Source organism: Diadema antillarum, unplaced genomic scaffold (genome assembly GCF_040938485.1).
Source record: "Diadema antillarum isolate AM-2024a unplaced genomic scaffold, OU_Dant_1.0 seq00000053_RagTag, whole genome shotgun sequence".
Classification (NCBI taxonomy): domain Eukaryota; kingdom Metazoa; phylum Echinodermata; class Echinoidea; order Diadematoida; family Diadematidae; genus Diadema; species Diadema antillarum.
The window spans coordinates 439,250-452,854 of NW_027271161.1; the positions used below are offsets into that span (position 1 = coordinate 439,250).

At 36.9% G+C, this 13,605-nt stretch overlaps 1 protein-coding gene across 1 annotated transcript in view; it reads left to right on the top strand.

The window, feature by feature from the left end:
• The first annotated feature begins 1,987 nt into the window (after positions 1–1,987).
• The window catches only part of LOC139725651 (rhodopsin-like), a 36,061-nt gene continuing 24,443 nt past the window's right edge, over positions 1,988–13,605 (top strand). The window contains exon 1 of the mRNA XM_071636743.1: positions 1,988–2,055. Within this exon, the coding sequence (XP_071492844.1) occupies positions 1,988–2,055 (68 nt within the window). The remainder of the gene's footprint in view (positions 2,056–13,605) is intronic.

Consider the following 13,605-nt stretch of genomic DNA (forward strand, 5'->3'; position numbering starts at 1 on the left):
CTTACACGTCTTCCAATAACTTTTAGCATGTATGTTCGCTAGATTCCCGCGCGACCCCCCATGTATTCTATTAACCCTTTCTGTGCCAGAGACTCCGGCGGACTGTGTGCACAACACTAAGGCCCAAATTCACGAAGGTGGTACAATTGAAACCATGGTTTAAACCATGGACAATTTGTATGGAGCGCCAAGTGTCGCATGGCCTATTTCGTTACGAAATGCATTTGTAGGCCATGCAACACTTGGCGCTCCACACAAATCAATTGTCCATAGTTTAAACCATGGTTTCAATTGTACCACCTTCGTGAATTCAGGCCCATGAGTTTTTATGTGCCATCAATGGGCATTCAAAGCACACAAAGGGTTAACCAGCTGAGTGTTTCTGAGGTCAATGCACTTTTCTTTGGGTAGATGATCTCAAACACCTTGCCTAAAGATGTTTCGGCTGCTGCTTTTCAAACTTTCCCTAATACTTTTCTAAGTGGGGAAAATCTGTTAGTTCATCCCATCATTTTTTTTAAAGTATTTTCCACGAAATACAATGGTTCTTCCAAGTCACTCACGGATGTGGCTAGATTTAATGATACAAAACATACATCTATAGGCCTATCCGATATCGCCTTGTATACTATGTATAATTGCGTATGCAAAATGGTTACGGGGTTCTCCTGTAAAAGGGGTCGCGTAAGGTTTGATTGAGACCTAACTTCAGGTTTCTAACCTCTTTTTTGTCAGATAATAAAAAACCTCTCATGAAACATGAAAGAGCATTTAATCTCAAGACGGATTCAAGGTTTATTTGATGAAAATTGGTTTTGAAATATCTGAGATATCCAAAACAGAGCTAACATTCTAATAAAAGGTGAGAGTCACCTCTTATTAGGATCGCTTTGTTTTACTTTGTTTTGAATATCTCAACTATTATATAGCCGATTTTCGTCTAATTAACTTAGAATTCCTCTAAGAATGGTATGCTCTGTACAATTTCATAAAAGTTAAAATCCAAATCCTCATTTCCACCAAAATTACCATCTTAGAGGGACGATACAACTCCTCAATGTATACAGAGTCAGAGACGCCACCGCTCTCATTTTAGTGTGTTGAGCCTGCATGTTTGGGAGCTATCTTATACTAGAAAATAATAGGGAGTGTAATCTCTGCAAACTAAACATGATTTGTACCTTGCAAAAGCTAGATACAGAAACGCCACTCTATTGTTCAGCAACTAAGTGTTTTGACTTGTGATGTAACATCCTATATACACAAACATCCTCTACTCCACGCTGTCGTAAAACACCCAACAACCATGCTGTTATCATGGTTACACCATCGGAAATCGTGTCTGATAAACACCTGTTTTTGTCGCCAGTAAAGATACTGATCATTCGATTATTGTGCCATTACGTTTGTTGCGTTTTATATTTACAAGAACATTGCCTTTGGAGTTTGAAGTAAAACCAACGGAAAATCCAAACACACATCAATTCAAATGACGAGCTGCTGTCCTTTCAAGACAAATTACTTCTTCACCTAATTGCATGCCCATGAAGAGAAGTACTTTCAGTTAACAATATATAATCAAAACAAGCTAGTTTAACTGAAGGTGATGTTATGTAGTTTTCTTGGAAACTCTTTCGAAGAGGAAAAGTAACCCTTCAAAAAAGAGGTTTGAAGAGGACAATCATCATGACGTTATTTTGTGGTCAGTCGGACAAGTACAAAGCTTTGTAGCATAAATTATTGTATATGTCTGAACATACAAGGCACGTGTGTTGTCATGACAACTTATACCGAAACAAACATCAATCGAATACTTTCCAATGTATATAACACGTTAACATTTCACTTTTCATCTCATTTTCCATTCCCGTATAAAGGGTACAGTGGAATGTGTGATGTAAGTGATAACTTTATAGCTGTTCTTGTTATTACCTTGCATACTGCCCTATGTGACTCCAGGAATCTTCCTTCATCGAAGATAGACGCCATGGAGAATGTCATGCTAGCCAGGGCTACGCCCAGATCCGCCACGGCGAGGTTCAACATCAGCAGATTGTGGGGGGTTTGTCTCAGGCTGCGCGTGCGCAGTATGACGACGATCGTCACAGAATTGAAGAACAGCGCACAAAGGACGATTACTGATAAACTGTGAAAGACATTATGATAAACTTTTGGATGGATTTCCCTAGAATACTTTTAGAGTGTTTTGAGTGTTAAAGGGACTGTACAGTACTGGTTGAGGTGGGGATGCATGTTTTGAACATTCCTAAGTGAGATAATGAAAAACCTCTTATGAAATATGAAAGAGCATGTAATTTTAAGAAGGATTTAACGCTTATTTGATGAAAATCTGTTATCAAATGGCTGAGATATCCCAAAAAGTGATAATAATAAAAGGCGACAGGCCACGCCTTTTTAGGATTGCTTTGTTTCACCTTGTTTATGGATATCTCAGCCATTTCAAAACCAATTTTCATCAAATAAACTTTTGATACCCCTAAGAATTGCATGCTCTTTGACATCTCATAGAGTGGTTTCTGAATATCTCACAAAACATTAAAAGCTAAATCCTCACCTTAATCAGAACTGTACACACCCTTTAAGGTTTTTTTCACCCACATATTAATAGGCCTACATTTGGAGATAGTCAGATTCACAATAACGGAACGTAATTAGACTCTAGTCGGTTTTTTTTTCCGCACGAAAACTTCACTGAGGTTTTCGTACATGTGAATGCATCTTACTTTCCCTTCTTGATCGAGAGGAACTCGAATACTTTCTATACGAGGGGTTTACAATTACTTATTGCAATGCCTAAAAATCTCAAATGACTTGAAGTGGTCATCGAAACATATAGCATTAACAGAGAGGTATCTCTGTGGGAAAAGAGAGACTGAGGAATTAGAGGATATAGAAAATGAGGGGTGGGGATTTGAGAGGTAATGGGGAGAGGGATGGGATGGAGAAGAAAGGGTGGAAATTAATGGATATGAATACATATGAATACACATGATTATTCATGTTTGTTACCGATCCATCGTGAAAATTAGGACACGGTTAGACAGCACGTACAGATCGACGCCGGCAAGAATTTGTGTAGAGGCGACATTACAACGATCCTATCCAAAGCCAGCCTCACATCCCATTGAAATTGTCGACTTTACTACAATGTATTTTGTCTATCTGTAACTTTAACAATGAAATAATTTATGTTCCACTCTGGGCAGTTTAATTTCAAACGTCTTGAAACAGGGCGACAATCTCTTTTTGATTGTGTATCACAAGATTTTTTGATTATCTTTTATAATTTTGATTTGATTTGTTGGTTCTTGCATTATCGAATTGTACATGTACATATATAGGCTTATCGTTACATGTACATAAATATGCACACTGTAAACACATTGTTGGTACCATAATTTATTTTACAAAATTATTTACGAAGTAGTTTTGTCTCCACTGACTTTACAATGTGCATCCACAAGAAATATCACTGATACAAAATAAATACAGAAGAGCTTGATTTGCTTGTAGCTCTTATACATAACACATGTAGAAAAAGAAAGAAAGGAGAGATTGATTGCGTATAAGAGATAGGATAGAAGAAAGGGAAAAGGGAAAAGAGAGATCAGTTTGCGTTCCATTAATACACAAAGTTATAATAATAGTGGCTACTTTACTTGTATAGCCCACAGGTCAACCTTTCACTGCTCATGGCGCTTCAAAAATGAAAAGATAGATATATCGTACATGCATATACATGTTCAAACATGACAATAAAGAAGAAAATGGCAATCAACAAATAAAGAATACAACTGTTCCGAACATTAATAACAGCAATTACAGTCCTCAGTGTGAGAGGAACAGATAAGTTTTAGGTTTGGATTTGAATGTCTCTGTAGATGACAGTTACCTTAACTGAATAGGTAACTGATTCCACAATTTTGGTACCATAACGGAGAAAGCACGATCACCCCATCTATGTTTTACTCTGGGTGTTTGGAGTAACAATGCATCTGATGATGAACGTAGACTTCGTGTCGGATTGTATTTTTGAACATGCAGAGTTACGTATAGGTATATCACTTGGATCACTGATCAGCAACGCATGGCAACATAATGCTTTTCTCACCCGGGTATAACAATGAACAGCATTGTATGCCAGCATGATCGTGGTTGGTTACAAACTTACGTATTAAAAGATTAATTGCGGCGATATTTCGATGAAAGAATTTCATGTACAGTACACTTACAATTGGATAATAAAATCGCTGACATCCAGAAGGAAACATCGCTTTTACAACTTTCTTGATAGAGTACATCGACTTTATATTTCGAATATCACATTGAAGAGAGTTCCAAATATCGAGTCCGGTGTGTCTAATAGATTTCAGAGCCATCACCGTTTTAGGATTATCATGTACAGTGTAAATGAAATTTATCAAATTGTCTTGTTGGATAGAGTGTATGTCCATGTTTAACTGAGACGAAGAGAGAGACAGGGGAAAAAAAGAGATGACAACTGGCCGTTGTGTGGGAAACATAAAAAGTGAGTTTTGCAACTACAAAAAAAAAAAGAAAATAATGTCATTTACCTTGAGTGTGTTTAATTCTGCGAACAAAGAATCTGAGTCGTCCTGATAGCCTGAGGTAGTGCATTTACGGATGGCTTTCTTTTGTACAAGTATATACTGTCAATATATGACTTTTTGAAGTTGCCCAAACAATGTTGCAATATGAGATGTATACCCGGTACACGACAATATCAAGGAGTTATCCTACAGCATAAATAAAATAAGGAACATAATCAATAACTTCTTCTATTGACCAGAAAACCTATCATATATCTCAGCATCAACGCTCTAAAATGTCTGGAGTCAAAGGTAGATACATTTGGATGATAAATTGATGTGCTCAGCAGGCTAAAATCAGGGCTAAAATCTATTATTATTTTTTGGAATCTGTGTGATTTCACTCCAGTAAACCAAATAGAACAATTGAACCTGAAACTCTAGACCAGCAACTATGATATATCATTATGACCTACTCAATGAAAGTTTTCTTTTAATCTTTCTTACAGTATTATATTCTTTCAATAATCCGAACACGATGTTACGTCTTGTCAAGCCAATTAACCTTGGAATATACGAGCTGCATTTTGTGAAGAGATCTTACCTCAGTGCCTGTAAGAGTTTATTGGTCTCATCACCCTCACCAGAAGTCGGCGTACCGAGTGTGACAGCCATGGAACTTAGCATCTTTCTTTCCAGAAACACGATCGCGTTATGAAGAGGAAAGTTCGAGGACAATTAAGGCACACAGATTGATATCAGAGATACGACAGGCCATAAAAGATATAGGGCCGACACTTGAAAATGGAGGATGTTGTGATTACAGAATAGAATCATAAACTGGTTTCAAGGACTCAAGTGCATGATAACGCACGAACCGTAAGTGCCTTCTCATATATCGTAGAACAGGAGGAGCGGCAGCGGGGGGGGGGGGGGGGGATGCCCTTCCTCCCCCCAAAAAAAGAAGAAGAAGAAGGAGGAGGAGAAAAAGAAGAAGAAGAAGAAGAAGAAGAAAGAAAGAAAACTACGCACTGCACCATAATATCTCCACTCACCAATCCGTGCCAGAAGTTTTCGTGCTCTTACTGAAGATACTATTATTACAAACCTAGTGCATAATAGGAAAATGAAATGATTTACCATCACATTACTTTTTCTTCTAGAGGTTCTATGTGCAAATTAAGTAATGACGAGTTTCAGCACAGCTGACGACGATGGTGGCAGATGATTCTGTAATATCTACTACTGTAGGTGTTACAAAAACATTTCCCATTTTTGATGCTTGATAGCTCGAAAACTATATATCAGATAAAACTGTCATTGATATGAGTAATAGCTGAATAGTGTACAATTTAGTTGGAGGTGATTTGAATATGAAAGCCATTACCAGTTCCATGAAATCCATGATCAATTTCAAAGATAGGTTCCAGATTTTGGTCAAATTTGAACCCTCTGTACAAAACGTAAACTTTACACAGGAACTAATGATGTGTAGGTGAGTGTGTACTTTACAATGACCCTGAACAATAGACCTGGATACCACCTGTTCAGAGCTCTGCTTCAAGGCACATGAATGCTTATTAATTAATTATTCATGATGGATTGCCATAGGCACTGCTAGTCTGAATTCGCAGCAAAGGGTGAAATGCATGCACATGGAAAAAGTAAGCACATGTTTCCATGTGCTTGCATACACAACATTTCAGAATGAATAAAGACTAGCTGTGAGAGTGGAATTCCTCATAAATAGATAATGGAGCATTCAAATCCTGGTTACTGTGCAGGACCATTGTCTGGGTGTCAACTACACACTCCCATACACACCAATTGAATTCTGTGCAAAGTTAAAGTTTTGTACAGAGGGTCGAAAATAGAGCAAAATCTGAAACCTAACTGAAAAATTAATGTTTAATTTCATGAAACTGAATTATGCCGTCATTTTAAAATTGCCTGCAACAAAATTGTACACTATTCAGCTATTGCTCATATTAACCCTAATCCCACCGGGTTATTTTGAGGGACTTGAAACTATCGGGGGGGGGGGGGGGGGGGGGGGCTTTTTGGCCCCCCTTCAGATCTCGGTCGATCCTCGCGAAAATTTGCAATAAGGTAGAGGTCAATGTAATCTACAAGACTGCATAGTTAGATTTTGCAAATTTCAAGTTATGCATTTTATATTAATTAATTTATGCTAATCTATGCAAAAATATCTTTTTTTTGTCTGTAAAAAAAAAAAAGTTCCAAGACTTCTAATTTTTGGCGAACATATTATTTTCAATATACCCTCAACAATAATATTGAAGCAAAAATTCGGCTTCATAATCATTTCTTATGTGTTTTATTGTTTATTGAATTTCTTATGTATTTCTTTGCTTTTGCACTTTTTGTTTTTGTAGATTTTTCCGTCAAAATTTGTCGCAGAAACTTTTTAAAGCATAATCAGGCTAAGATAAATCATTACCAGCCATTGAAAGTAAAAATGTTTATTTTTATATGAATTAACTGCAAAAACACAATTTACATTGGATTTGTACACAAAATTATGTTTTGAGGAATTTTTGGGTCGACGAATTCTTTTTCAAAGGGTCGTGGCTTCAAAACGGTATGCCCGGGAGCAACAAATTTGTTCTCAAAAGTTGCGCGATACTTGAAAGAAAAAAAGTCATAAAATGTCGCGGCGAGAGCATCACGCGTTGCGGAATAATCACGCGAAACGTCGAGGGGGGGGGGGGGGGGAGCAAAATGCCCCCCGTGGGAGTAGGGTTAATGTCAGTGCATCTGATGTATACTTTTTGAACTATTCAGGATCAAAAGTGGGAAATGTTTTTTGTAACACCTAGTATAAGTAGTTCATCATATTATAAACATGTAAGTCATAATATTATGTGGTTTGATGATAGTTTTGTTATAAAACCATTCATTTTCATTTCTGCACATATCTGGCTATCCATGAGGGCAAAAATAAGTGTAGTGGAGGCGCATGCACTAGACAGGACTTTCAAAAACTTTCCAATTTCAGAGAGAAACAGGAGCTTAAGAGCTCTAAAATATCACGCCAGTCATTATCTATTCAAGAATCAGAGGGAATCTCTTCCTGAATAGAAGCATGCGCTAAACCGTATGAGACGCAATATATTCAATGAGGTCAAAATATCTACGACCTTGTGCATCTGAATTAAAATAGAATAGCTGGTCTGGAATCGCACAACAGGAAAACCGAAACAGAAATTACAAAAGCAGGAAGCTTTTTCATATGCTCTCAAATCCAACGCAAACCATCCAGAACACTGTCCAGTCTGAACTCTTGCGAAATCCCCGAGTCACCTGGAACTAGTGATGACGTAACAGCCTCATCGGTGGTGTCATACACAACAAACTCAACATACAGATTACAGAGGACACAAAGCGATCAAATCAAATTCAAACATAGAAGAAAGAGATTAAGACCAACATGGCCGCAACGATTGTTTCCACAGCCACAACGAATAATCAACAAGGCCGAAGTGACGTGGGAAAGAACAAACCATGCCCTGGTGTCATTATTTTACAATGACAAGATGTCCATACAACATAGGCGGATCCAGGAATTCCGTAAAAGGGGGCGCCTGCACAAATTGGAGGGGGCGCAAGAGCCCCCCCCCCATTTTTTATTTTTATTTCTTTTGTTTCAACAAAAATTAAAGAGTGCGCCGCGCGCCGGTGCGCCCCCCGGATCCGCCACTACTAGTATTGTTCTATGTATATATTTATACACGATATGTAAATTTGTGGTATTTATACAAAACATGTAAGTGTGTGGTATTGTACAAAATATATGCAAATTTGTGATAAATACGTAGACGTCTCTTGAAGGTTGAGGGAACAGCCACGGATGAGGACCTGATGACGCAAAATAAAAAGCCTCTGTTGATCACATTTCTATGCCCTATTATACAGCCGTGGTGCAGATCGCCTGGTCCTGGGACGGGGATATCATTGCCTTGTGATCGGAAACTACGGAATCAATCGCGTAATATACGGAGAGAAAAAGGAAAAACAATCAAGGAAGCACATGCATGGTTGCACATCAGATAAGAGCTATAAGAACATATTTAAGATACTGAGATTACGGGTTGCAACAAAATTAATTATACATGTACAAATTTTCACCCTGAATAAAATAATTGGTTAGATGAATCGATTTTAGTGGGAATATCGACCTAATTGATTCTAATACATTACTGATTTTCTTTATTTTATTGACGTTTACAATAGTGACATTTTTGTCTCAAATGCTTTAACGGAACATATTCATTTTATACTAAATTTTGATATGAATGTTATTTGCATATTCTTTTTTTTTCTCTCGAGTGGTCTACGATATACAAGCTTTGCTGCTTAGTAGATCATTCTTTTCCATTGCTTCAGTTGTTGTTTTCTTGGTGTCTATTGCAAAGTGTGCATTAATTTCCATATACATATATATAAATATATGCATACATATATTATTATATTTCTTTGTCTATATTTCTTTTCTTTTTTTTTTCAAATTGCTTGATAACATGACCGACAAATGCGTACTTTTATGTATTACTTTTGTTGATGATGGAAATAAAGTTGAACTGAATTGAATTGATATTTCCTTCTGTCACTGATGCTTATAGTGACATTGTTATTCTTTCATAGATGTTAACAATATTACAACATAACAGTATGATAACAGTGATATTGTACATGTATGTGTATATACAAAAACCAGTGAATGACTTGTGAGGTGATAACACAAGCCTCTTTGCCAATATGAATACGCGATTGTGGTCGTATACCACCTTTTTATCGAGAACATAGACATCATTAATATTCCATAACTTTCTCACAGACAATGACAGATGAGGTCTACTTTTTATGAAACCTCTACTTTTCTGTTGGTATGATTTTAATCTGTTTATGAAAGCAAAGTGGGCATTGTATCTAAGTTATAGTAATGGTCACGGTCGACTGGTATCGTGTCACTGACCAAGACTGCTACAGGCGCAGAATTCATGGACACAAGAAAGGAGTGTAGGGCCCTACTTACAGACCCATGAAAAAGTACAGCAGCTTTTGTAAATAAGCACGCCATTTACGTTGGAACCTAAAGTTTCTCTGCTTCTTGAACAGAGACCCAAAATGACATGGGGAAAGTTTTGAAGTAAGTCGAATGGTGGTCAGTTGGATATGTCTTAACACACTTGATACATACACGTAAGCTATAATGAGAAGAAAGACGCCACCTTTTGTGACTTGGTCCCGTCCTATGTTAACAAGATGCAATCATAGATATCATGAATATAAATTCATGCAGCAATCCTGATGAAAGAAACAAACGAAAACCACACAGAGAGAAAAACATCGCGAGTCTGTGAAGTATGTTGTCGTTCCTGTTGCTCAACAACAAACATAAGAAAATTCATAATACATGTAATTCAAAGCGTGTCTATCTGTTCCTGTTTTAATTGTGTAGACGTTGTCCAAGAATCTTCTTCATAATAACGACAACAACAACAACTAGAGATTGTAATTTGTCATCACTGACAAATTAAGGTGATCCGATTTTTTTTATCAATGATTCGAGTCCTGATCGCAATAGGCATGACCATACAAGTTTCATCTCTGTTTAGAGACATTGTCCGTGTGATGTTTGCATTCTCATTTAGAAAAGGGAGTCATATCTGCCATCTTTGGTACCAAATTCTGTATACACTGAATAACGAAGATACAGCAATGAATACATATGACCTTTGACCCACCTTTGCACTCCCAAGATTGCATCTCATGAAATAGTGGTTATTTTGTGAAATGATTCTCGCGACATCGTCGATACGTGTGAAAAATATGGGAAAGATAGGACAGGTATTCACTAAGATACAAGATGAAACATTTATGACCTTTGACCCTAATTTACATACCCAAGATGTTGTCCGATCTAGTAGTTGTTATTTTATGAAATAATGTACGAGACATGAACTAAACATGTGCAAAATATGGGGGTGATAGGGCGTGTTTTTCTTGAGTTATTGCAAAGAAAGTTGCAGAAAGAAAGAAATATCTCAATACATAGAAGATAAGCTTTAATTTCAACCAATTTTTTATCGTCATCCCGACATCGTATGAAAAAACGAAGGAAATAAAACGATAGCGCAAAGTCTCAGCTACAACATATTAAAATCTGGGAGAAATTCACCGAAGGGTAAGTGAGCTAGTGCTCGATAAAGACAATCATGTCAATTTTCACATTAAAGAAAATTCCCTCCCATAGAGATAACACGTCATAACGAAGATACAAAAAGAAGTACATATGACCTTTGACCTCAAATTGTACAGACAAGATGGCATCTGAGTAAAAAGTGGTTATTTTGTGAAATGATCCTTGTAACATGGTCTTTGCGTATGCAAAATATGGGAAAGATAGGACATGTATTCACTAAGATACAGGGTGAAACACTTATGACCTTTGACCCTAATTTACATACCCAAGATGGTGTCCGATCAAGTAGTTGTTATTTTATGAAATAATTCACGTGACATGAACTAAACATGTGCAAAATATAGAAGTGATAGAGGCCGTTTTTCTTGAGTTATTGCAAAGAAAGTTGCAGAAAGAAAGAAATATCTCAATACATCGAAGATAAGCCTGAATTTCAACCCAATTTTTTGACGTGATTCTGACATCGTATGAAAAAACAAAGGGCACACTTACGGTAGCGTAAAGTCTCAGCTACAACATATTAAAATCTGGGAGAAATTTACCGAAGCTTAAGTGAGCTAGTGCTCGATAAAGATAGTCATGTCAATTTTCATTTCCAGAAAAACTGCACTCCCATAGAGATAACACGTAAACTGGTCAAATTTGACAAGATTACTTTTAATCCATTTTTACGAGGTGATACCGTTATCCAATCAAAATATTGTAATTTTATGTTTGAAAGAACATTAAATAAGCTACATCATACTGAAATCTGGGTGAAAATTGACAAAGGACTAGTGAGATATGCTCGAATGAACTTGAAATTTGATGACGTCATTTTGAAAATTTACTTTTTTTACTTTATTAAGAAATTTGATATCTTTTAATCATTTTGTCAGCATTGCCACCCCATGAAATGACATGTACAACTCATCAGCTTTCAAAATATGTACAGAAAATGGGGGGTCACCGTCCATCCTGACGAGTAAAATCGGATTTAAAATTGGCAGTTTTTTGGCATAGTTGCACTGTATATCGCCATTGACGCGCGCGCGGAATTTCAACTTTGACGGGCCCGTATGACGTCATATTGAGTCGGATTGATTTGAAACTTGGTATAAATATTCCTTAACATTTCAGACATCCGATCAAAGTGAAAAAACTGGAAATTTCAATTGCACATGAGCTGTGCGTGCGTATATGCGCGCGCGCGTACGCGTCCGTCCGATTTTTTCAATTTTTCAAAAAATGCTCCAAATGGTCTGAAACGTGTGCAAAAAAATTTTGAGCTCGATTGGAGCATACAAATATTTCAACGCGCGCGTACGCGCACGTTTTAAGAGAATATATGAATTTTGAGAACGTGAGTAGAATGCGCATAATTTGAAATATATGTGACGTAAATTTCATTGAAAAATTTCATTCCATTAATGAGATATGATTGAGAATGTGTTTTCATATAATGACGTCATAGTGACGTCACGGTCCACTGATCACAATGATACATTAGATTTGTCGTCTTTGGGACATGATGCATACATGGTATAATTTTGAAATTGATAGGCAGCGGACTTTCTGAGCTAACCTCTGCACAACTTTTGCGGAGAAATAAAGAAACAAAGAAGAAGAAAGAATCCGTACAGATACAGAAGGTGATCCGAAGGATACTCGGATCACCTAACAACAACAACAACAACAAAACAACAACAACAACACCGACGAACCGGTTACTAGCAGTTACCAAACAGAGCATTGCGTATAATACTGGTATCTTTGTAGCAATTCTCATTGCGTCTTAATCAAACACTTTATCAAAATCTTGAATAAGGGGGGGGGGGATATTTATAAGACCTGAACAAAAATTGCATTTGATGACCAATATGTATATTAGATGCATTTAGAACCCACTGACTCTAATGTTGCATGCTTACATGTTTCCTTGGATAAGAACATGCACTCAGGTTTAATACCTTCAATTATTGATACAACGAAACCTCTTAAACCAATATCAAGTCTCACCTGAGGCTCAGCATGGTTAATGCAAGCTGACATTCGCATGTAGGTCTAAAAGGCCTACATGTTTCTTTATCAGACACAAATTACTTCTTCTTGACAGGCTCCATACATTTCTGCGTTGTGAAGATCATGTGTCACTTGTTTCTGTTCTTTCACCCTCTGTAATGTCTTGTGTTCCTTTGTTTCGTAATGTCTTTTCAGTTTCATCCCCCATTCACTTCTGATGACCACCTTGATATAATATATATATATATATATATATATATATATATATATATATATATATATATATATATATATATAAGCAATGGGAGGAATTTTCAGAACCATAAGTACAACCCTTCTTATCAAAAGAATGTAGATGGAAGTATTCCGCATAATAATAATGATGACGCCTTATGAGCCGTTTGATTTCGGCTTGTGACTGAATGAGGAAGCATGCATCGAGGTATGGCAGTTTTCTAGCTCACTGCTCAAAAATCGTCCTTCCCTGCTATCTCCGCTGGTATAAGGGCTTTTTAGGTGATCCGAGTATCCTTCGGATCACCTTCTGTATCTGTACGGATTCTTTCTTCTTCTTTCTTTCTTTATTTCTCCGCAAAAGTTGTGCAGAGGTTAGCTCAGAAAGTCCGCTGCCTATCAATTTCAAAATTATACCATGTATGCATCATGTCCTAAAGACGACAAATCTAATGTATCATTGTGATCAGTGGACCGTGACGTCACAATGACGTCATTATATGAAAACACATTCTCAATCATATCTCATTAATGGAATGAAATTTTTCAATGAAATTTACGTCACATATATTT